The sequence below is a fragment of the Oncorhynchus kisutch genome, linkage group LG21, assembly GCF_002021735.2.
Source record: "Oncorhynchus kisutch isolate 150728-3 linkage group LG21, Okis_V2, whole genome shotgun sequence".
Classification (NCBI taxonomy): domain Eukaryota; kingdom Metazoa; phylum Chordata; class Actinopteri; order Salmoniformes; family Salmonidae; genus Oncorhynchus; species Oncorhynchus kisutch.
In genome coordinates this window covers 44,768,396-44,778,181 of record NC_034194.2, presented here as the reverse complement: position 1 = coordinate 44,778,181, position 9,786 = coordinate 44,768,396, and the positions used below count along the sequence as shown (strand labels likewise).

General features: G+C 49.2%; 1 protein-coding gene across 1 annotated transcript in view; it reads right to left on the bottom strand.

Moving 5' to 3' along the window:
• The window catches only part of sgk1 (serum/glucocorticoid regulated kinase 1), a 187,016-nt gene that overhangs the window by 48,369 nt on the left and 128,861 nt on the right, over nucleotides 1–9,786 (bottom strand). The window contains exons 7-8 of the mRNA XM_031800527.1: nucleotides 558–746; nucleotides 350–487 (exon numbers count right to left, since the gene is read on the bottom strand). Coding sequence (XP_031656387.1) covers nucleotides 350–487; nucleotides 558–746 — 327 coding nt within the window. The remainder of the gene's footprint in view (nucleotides 1–349; nucleotides 488–557; nucleotides 747–9,786) is intronic.

Sequence of the window (9,786 nt, the reverse complement as noted above, 5' to 3'; positions counted from 1 at the left end):
GGAGAGGGGGAGAGGGGGAGGAGAAAAAGGGTCCACATTTAAACAGTGCTGTCTTCACTCCTTCACACCAGAAATATGCCCGTGCTAATTCTGCCCACAGTTTACCCGATCCCCTCCCTCCCTCTCTCTCTCCCTTCCCCCTTCCTCTCTGTCTTCCTCACTCCCTCCCTCCCTCCCCTCTCTCTCTCTATCCCTCCCTCCCTCTCCTTCTCTCTCTCTCTATCCCTCTCTTCCTCCCTGCCTCACTCCCCCTCCTGCTCTCCCTCCCTCTCTCCCACTTCCTCCCTTTCTCTCTCCCTCCAGCCTTTCCTCTCCCTCTCTTCCTCCTTCCTTATGTGTCCTTGTCTCTCCTCACCTCTCCTCCGTTAATGTAGTCCAGCACAAAGTAGAGTTTATCAGCGGTCTGGAAGGAGTAGTGTAGTCCCACTAGGAAGGGGTGTTTAATGTTCTTCAACAGGACATTCCTCTCTGACATGATGTGCTTCTCCTGGAGGTCAACAAAGGGTAAGGGTTAGAGGTCATGGAGGTTGGCCGCTTGGTGTCTGTACAACTTGTACCTCTTTCTTCTTCAGGATGGCCTTCTTCTGCAGCACCTTAACAGCGTAGAACTGGTCGTCTGTTCGGTGCCTGGCTAGGAGGACCTTCCCGAAGCTACCCTTCCCTATCACCTTCAGGAAGTGGAAGTCACTGGGCTTGGCTGTGGGGTTGGAGGACGGGCCCAGGTTCATCTGCTGGGAGGGACTGGGCTGTGGATGAGAGGAAGAGGTAAGAGCTATGATATAAACATACTTTAACTTCATTTTAACCAAATTGGAAAATGAAATATCTGTTCGCACCCCAGCCAAAAGTAGCAGTGCATCTACACACAATACCCCATATAATGACAAAAACAGGTTTTTATTATAAATAATAATAAGGTTTAAAAAATGACATATCACATTTACATAAGTATTCAGACCCTTCACTAAGTACTTTGTTGAAGCACCTTTGGCAGTGATTACAGCCTCCAGTCTTCTTAGGTATGACGCTACAAGCTTGGCACACCTGTATTTGGGTGGTTTCTAACCCTAACCCTCAGTGATTCGATCTTGCAACCTTTTGGTTACTAGTCCAACACGCTAACCACTAGGCTACCTGCTATACTACTACAATATATTATACACTACTATACTACTACAATATATTCTGCACTACTATACTAATAGATATAGATATCAAATATTAACTAGATTAACTACTAGAATAGTTACTCTATACTACTAGATATAGATATCAAAACATTAACTAGATTAACTACTAGACATAGTTACTACTATACTACTAGATATAGATATTACTTAGTTTACCACAGCACCCAAGAGGTCAGAAGTAACCTGGCTCTCAGTGGGTTGACTTAGTTTACCACAGCACCCAAGGGGACAGAAGTAACCTGGCTCTCAGTGGGTTGACTTAGTTTACCACAGCACCCCAAGGGACAGAAGTAACCTGGCTCTCAGTGGGTTGACTTAGTTTACCACAGCACCCAAGAGGACAGAAGTAACCTGGCTCTCAGTGGGTTGAACTTTAGTTTACCACAGCACCCAAGGGGACAGAAGTAACCTGGCTCTCAGTGGGTTGACTTAGTTTACCACAGCACCCAAGAGGACAGAAGTAACCTGGCTCTCAGTGGGTTGACTTAGTTTACCACAGCACCCAAGAGGTCAGAAGTAACCTGGCTCTCAGTGGGTTGACTTAGTTTACCACAGCACCCAAGAGGACAGAAGTAACCTGGCTCTCAGTGGGTTGACTTAGTTTACCACAGCACCTAATGGGACAGAAGTAACCTACTCTCAGTGGGTTGACTTAGTTTACCACAGCACCCAGAGGACAGAAGTAACCTGGCTCTCAGTGGTTGACTTAGTTTACCACAGCACCCAAGAGGTCAGAAGTAACCTGGCTCTCAGTGGGTTGACTTAGTTTACCACAGCACCCAAGGGGACAGAAGTAACCTGGCTCTCAGTGGGTTGACTTAGTTTACCACAGCACCCAAGAGGACAGAAGTAACCTGGCTCTCAGTGGGTTGACTTCGTTTACCACATGCACCCAAGAGGTCAGAAGTAACCCTGGCTCTCAGTGGGTTGACTTAGTTTACCACAGCACCCAAGGGACAAAGTAACCTGGCTCTCAGTGGGTTGACTTAGTTTACCACAGGCACCCAAGAGGACAGAAGTAACCTGGCTCTTCAGTGGTTGACTTAGTTTACCACAGCACCCAAGAGGACAGAAGTAACCTGGCTCTCAGTGGGTTGACTTAGTTTACCACAGCACCCAGAGGGACAGAAGTAACCTGGCTCTCAGTGGGTTGACTTAGTTTACCACAGCACCCAAGAGGACAGAAGTAACCTGGCTCTCAGTGGGTTGACTTAGTTTTACCACAGCACCCAAGAGGACAAAAGTAACCTGGCTCTCAGTGGGGTTGACTTTAGTTTACCACACACCCAAGAGGTCAGAAGTAACCTGGCTCTCACGTGGGGTTGACTTAGTTTTCCACAGCACCCAAGAGGACAGAGAGTAACCTGGGCTCCTCAGTGGGTTGACTTAGTTTACCACAGCACCCACTGGGACAGAAGTAACCTGGCTCTCAGTGGGTTGACTTAGTTTACCACAGCACCCAAGAGGACAGAAGTAACCTGGCTCTCAGTGGGTTGACTTAGTTTACCACAGCACCCAAGAGGACAGAAGTAACCTGGCTCTCAGTGGGTTGACTTAGTTTACCACAGCACCCAAGAGGACAGAAGTAACCTGGCTCTCAGTGGGTTGACTTAGTTTACCACAGCACCCAAGAGGACAGAAGTAACCTGGCTCTCAGTGGGTTGACTTAGTTTACCACAGCACCCAAGAGGACAGAAGTAACCTGGCTCTCAGTGGGTTGACTTAGTTTACCACAGCACCCAAGAGGACAGAAGTAACCTGGCTCTCAGTGGGTTGACTTAGTTTACCACAGCACCCAAGAGGACAGAAGTAACCTGGCTCTCAGTGGGTTGACTTAGTTTACCACAGCACCCAAGAGGACAGAAGTAACCTGGCTCTCAGTGGGTTGACTTAGTTTACCACAGCACCCAAGAGGACAGAAGTAACCTGGCTCTCAGTGGGTTGACTTAGTTTACCACAGCACCCAAGAGGACAGAAGTAACCTGGCTCTCAGTGGGTTGACTTAGTTTACCACAGCACCCAAGAGGTCAGAAGTAACCTGGCTCTCAGTGGGTTGACTTAGTTTACCACAGCACCCAAGAGGACAGAAGTAACCTGGCTCTCAGTGGGTTGACTTAGTTTACCACAGCACCCAAGGGGACAGAAGTAACCTGGCTCTCAGTGGGTTGACTTAGTTTACCACAGCACCCAAGAGGACAGAAGTAACCTGGCTCTCAGTGGGTTGACTTAGTTTACCACAGCACCCAAGAGGACAGAAGTAACCTGGCTCTCAGTGGGTTGACTTAGTTTACCACAGCACCCAAGAAGACAGAAGTAACCTGGCTCTCAGTGGGTTGACTTAGTTTACCACAGCACCCAAGAGGACAGAAGTAACCTGGCTCTCAGTGGGTTGACTTAGTTTACCACAGCACCCAAGAGGACAGAAGTAACCTGGCTCTCAGTGGTTTGACTTAGTTTACCACAGCACCCAAGAGGACAGAAGTAACCTGGCTCTCAGTGGGTTGACTTAGTTTACCACAGCACCCAAGAGGACAGAAGTAACCTGGCTCTCAGTGGGTTGACTTAGTTTACCACAGCACCCAAGAGGACAGAAGTAACCTGGCTCTCAGTGGGTTGACTTAGTTTACCACAGCACCCAAGGGGACAGAAGTAACCTGGCTCTCAGTGGGTTGACTTAGTTTACCACAGCACCCAAGGGGACAGAAGTAACCTGGCTCTCAGTGGGTTGACTTAGTTTACCACAGCACCCAAGAGGACAGAAGTAACCTGGCTCTCAGTGGGTTGACTTAGTTTACCACAGCACCCAAGAGGACAGAAGTAACCTGGCTCTCAGTGGGTTGACTTAGTTTACCACAGCACCCAAGGGGACAGAAGTAACCTGGCTCTCAGTGGGTTGACTTAGTTTACCACAGCACCCAAGAGGACAGAAGTAACCTGGCTCTCAGTGGGTTGACTTAGTTTACCACAGCACCCAAGGGGACAGAAGTTACCTGGCTCTCAGTGGGTTGACTTAATTTACCACAGCACCCAAGAGGTCAGAAGTAACCTGGCTCTCAGTGGGTTGACTTAGTTTACCACAGCACCCAAGGGGACAGAAGTAACCTGGCTCTCAGTGGGTTGACTTAGTTTACCACAGCACCCAAGAGGACAGAAGTAACCTGGCTCTCAGTGGGTTGACTTAGTTTACCACAGCACCCAAGGGGACAGAAGTTACCTGGCTCTCAGTGGGTTGACTTAATTTACCACAGCACCCAAGAGGTCAGAAGTAACCTGGCTCTCAGTGGGTTGACTTAATTTACCACAGCACCCAAGAGGTCAGAAGTAACCTGGCTCTCAGTGGGTTGACTTAATTCACCACAGCACCCAAGGGGTCAGAAGTTACCTGGCTCTCAGTGGGTTGACTTAGTTTACACTGTTTGCTAACTGATATAATACACTAATGTGAATGAATCAATGACAAAATTACATGAAAAACACCGCCATCTGCCGGACGCATCGCCACTGCTTATATTTGTCCCCTTTCACAGCACGTAGTGGTTAACCTGTATGTGTGGAAGATAAAAAACGTTTTGCATATCCCAACTCCCCTTGAGACGCCCTTTGAGTGTGGGGTCACGGCCAGGGGGCAGCCATTATTGGCGGTGACCCAGGAGCAATTAGGGCTAAGTGCCTTGCTCAAGAGTACATCGGCAGATTATTCACATTGTTGGCTCTGGGATTTGAACTGACATCCTTTAGGTTAATGCTACATGTAGTTGAATGTGTTTATTGCATGTGCATTGTGGGGTTATACAGGGCTCACCTGGAAAAGAAACCTCTCAGCATTGACTCCCTGTCTAAATAAACATACTGGTTTCAGCATTGACTCTCTGTCTAAATAAAGACACCTTGGTCTGAGCATTGACTCCCTATCTAAATAACGACACCTTGGTCTCAGCGTTGACTCCCTGTCTAAATAACGACACCTTGGTCTCAGCATTGACTCCCTGTCTAAATAACGACACCTTGGTCTCAGCATTGACTCCCTGTCTAAATAACGACACCTTGGTCTCAGCATTGACTCCCTGTCTAAATAACGACACCTTGGTCTCAGCATTGACTCCCTGTCTAAATAAACATACATTTGCACACACAAACATTTCTACTTACAGGAGGATCAGGGACATTTCTACTTACAGTAGGAGAGGGGACATTTCTACTTACAGGAGGTGAGGGGACATTTCTACTTACAGGAGGAGAGTGGACATTTCTACTTACAGGAGGAGAGGGGACATTTCTACTTACAGGAGGAGAGGGGACATTTCTACTTACAGGAGGTGAGGGGACACAGGAGGAGAGGGGACATTTCTACTTACAGGAGGTGAGGGGACACAGGAGGAGAGGGGACATTTCTACTTACAGGGGGAGAGGGGACATTAATACTTACAGGAGGAGAGGGGACACAGGAGGAGAGGGGACATTTCTACTTACAGGGGGAGAGGGGACATTTCTACTTACAGGAGGAGAGTGGACATTTCTACTTACAGGAGGAGAGGGGACATTTCTACTTACAGGAGGAGAGGGGACATTTCTACTTACAGGAGGTGAGGGGACACAGGAGGAGAGGGGACATTTCTACTTACAGGAGGTGAGGGGACACAGGAGGAGAGGGGACATTTCTACTTACAGGGGGAGAGGGGACATTAATACTTACAGGAGGAGAGGGGACACAGGAGGAGAGGGGACATTTCTACTTACAGGGGGAGAGGGGACATTTCTACTTACAGGAGGAGAGGGGACATTTATACTTACAGGGGGAGAGGGGACATTTCTACTTACAGGGGGATAGGGGACATTTCTACTTACAGGAGGAGAGGGGACATTTCTACTTACAGGGGGAGAGGGGACATTTCTACTTACAGGGGGAGAGGGGACATTTCTACTTACAGGAGGAGAGGGGGCACAGGAGGAGAGGGGACATTTCTACTTACAGGAGGAGAGGGGACATTTCTACTTACAGGAGGTGAGGGGACACAGGAGGAGAGGGGACATTATACTTACAGGGGGAGAGGGGACATTTATACTTACAGGAGGAGAGGGGACATTTCTACTTACAGGAGGTGAGGGGACACAGGAGGAGAGGGGACATTTCTACTTACAGGGGGAGAGGGGACATTAATACTTACAGGAGGAGAGGGGACACAGGAGGAGAGGGGACATTTCTACTTACGGGGAGAGGGGACATTTCTACTTACAGGAGGAGAGGGGACATTTATACTTACAGGGGGAGAGGGGACATTTCTACTTACAGGGGGATAGGGGACATTTCTACTTACAGGAGGAGAGGGGACATTTCTACTTACAGGGGGAGAGGGGACATTTCTACTTACAGGGGGAGAGGGGACATTTATACTTACAGGAGGAGAGGGGACACAGGAGGAGAGGGGACATTTCTACTTACAGGGGGAGAGGGGACATTTATACTTACAGGAGGAGAGGGGACATTTATACTTACAGGAGGAGAGGGGACATTTATACTTACAGGAGGTGAGGGGACATTTCTACTTACAGGAGGAGAGGGGACATTTATACTTACAGGGGGAGAGGGGACATTTCTACTTACAGGGGGATAGGGGACATTTCTACTTACAGGAGGAGAGGGGACATTTCTACTTACAGGGGGAGAGGGGACAGTTCTACTTACAGGGGGAGAGGGGACATTTATACTTACAGGAGGAGAGGGGACACAGGAGGAGAGGGGACATTTCTACTTACAGGGGGAGAGGGGACATTTCTACTTACAGGAGGAGAGGGGACATTTATACTTACAGGAGGAGAGGGGACATTTATACTTACAGGAGGTGAGGGGACATTTCTACTTACAGGAGGAGAGGGGACATTTCTACTTACAGGAGGATCGGGGACACAGGAGGAGAGTGGACATTTCTACTTACAGGGGGAGAGGGGACATTTCTACTTACAGGAGGAGAGGGGACATTTCTACTTATAGGGGGAGAGGGGACATTTCTACTTACAGGAGGTGAGGGGACATTAATACTTACAGGAGGTGAGGGGACATTAATACTTACAGGAGGAGAGGGGACACAGGAGGAGAGGGGACATTTCTACTTACAGGGGGAGAGGGGACATTTCTACTTACAGGAGGAGAGGGGACATTTATACTTACAGGGGGAGAGGGGACATTTCTACTTACAGGGGGATAGGGGACATTTCTACTTACAGGAGGAGAGGGGACATTTCTACTTACAGGGGGAGAGGGGACATTTCTACTTACAGGGGGAGAGGGGACATTTATACTTACAGGAGGAGAGGGGACACAGGAGGAGAGGGGACATTTCTACTTACAGGAGGAGAGGGGACATTTCTACTTACAGGAGGTGAGGGGACACAGGAGGAGAGGGGACATTTCTACTTACAGGGGGAGAGGGGACATTTATACTTACAGGAGGTGAGGGGACACAGGAGGAGAGGGGACATTTCTACTTACAGGGGGAGAGGGGACATTAATACTTACAGGAGGAGAGGGGACACAGGAGGAGAGGGGACATTTCTACTTGCAGGGGGAGAGGGGACATTTCTACTTACAGGAGGAGAGGGGACATTTATACTTACAGGGGGAGAGGGGACATTTCTACTTACAGGGGGATAGGGGACATTTCTACTTACAGGAGGAGAGGGGACATTTCTACTTACAGGGGGAGAGGGGACATTTCTACTTACAGGGGGAGAGGGGACATTTCTACTTACAGGAGGAGGGGGGGCACAGGAGGAGAGGGGACATTTCTACTTACAGGAGGAGAGGGGACATTTATACTTACAGGAGGTGAGGGGACACAGGAGGAGAGGGGACATTTCTACTTACAGGGGGAGAGGGGACATTTCTACTTACAGGAGGAGAGGGGACATTTCTACTTACAGGAGGTGAGGGGACACAGGAGGAGAGGGGACATTTCTACTTACAGGGGGAGAGGGGACATTTATACTTACAGGAGGTGAGGGGACACAGGAGGAGAGGGGACATTTCTACTTACAGGGGGAGAGGGGACATTAATACTTACAGGAGGAGAGGGGACACAGGAGGAGAGGGGACATTTCTACTTGCAGGGGGAGAGGGGACATTTCTACTTACAGGAGGAGAGGGGACATTTATACTTACAGGGGGAGAGGGGACATTTCTACTTACAGGGGGATAGGGGACATTTCTACTTACAGGAGGAGAGGGGACATTTCTACTTACAGGGGGAGAGGGGACATTTCTACTTACAGGGGGAGAGGGGACATTTCTACTTACAGGAGGAGAGGGGGCACAGGAGGAGAGGGGACATTTCTACTTACAGGAGGAGAGGGGACATTTCTACTTACAGGAGGTGAGGGGACACAGGAGGAGAGGGGACATTTCTACTTACAGGGGGAGAGGGGACATTTATACTTACAGGAGGAGAGGGGACATTTCTACTTACAGGAGGTGAGGGGACACAGGAGGAGAGGGGACATTTCTACTTACAGGGGGAGAGGGGACATTAATACTTACAGGAGGAGAGGGGACACAGGAGGAGAGGGGACATTTCTACTTACGGGGAGAGGGGACATTTCTACTTACAGGAGGAGAGGGGACATTTCTACTTACAGGAGGAGAGGGGACATTTATACTTACAGGAGGTGAGGGGACATTTCTACTTACAGGAGGAGAGGGGACATTTCTACTTACAGGAGGATCGGGGACACAGGAGGAGAGTGGACATTTCTACTTACAGGGGGAGAGGGGACATTTCTACTTACAGGAGGAGAGGGGACATTTCTACTTATAGGGGGAGAGGGGACATTTCTACTTACAGGAGGTGAGGGGACATTAATACTTACAGGAGGTGAGGGGACATTAATACTTACAGGAGGAGAGGGGACACAGGAGGAGAGGGGACATTTCTACTTACAGGGGGAGAGGGGACATTTCTACTTACAGAGGGAGAGGGGACATTTCTACTTACAGGGGGAGAGGGGACATTTATACTTACAGGAGGAGAGGGGACACAGGAGGAGAGGGGACATTTCTACTTACAGGGGGAGAGGGGACATTTCTACTTACAGGAGGAGAGGGGACATTTCTACTTACAGGAGGAGAGGGGACATTTATACTTACAGGAGGTGAGGGGACATTTCTACTTACAGGAGGAGAGGGGACATTTCTACTTACAGGAGGATCGGGGACACAGGAGGAGAGTGGACATTTCTACTTACAGGGGGAGAGGGGACATTTCTACTTACAGGAGGAGAGGGGACATTTCTACTTATAGGGGGAGAGGGGACATTTCTACTTACAGGAGGTGAGGGGACATTAATACTTACAGGAGGTGAGGGGACATTAATACTTACAGGAGGAGAGGGGACACAGGAGGAGAGGGGACATTTCTACTTACAGGGGGAGAGGGGACATTTCTACTTACAGGAGGAGAGGGGACATTTCTACTTACAGGGGGAGAGGGGACATTTCTACTTACAGGGGGAGAGGGGACATTTATACCTACAGGAGGAGAGGGGACACAGGAGGAGAGGGGATATTTCTACTTACAGGAGGAGAGGGGACATTTCTACTTACAGG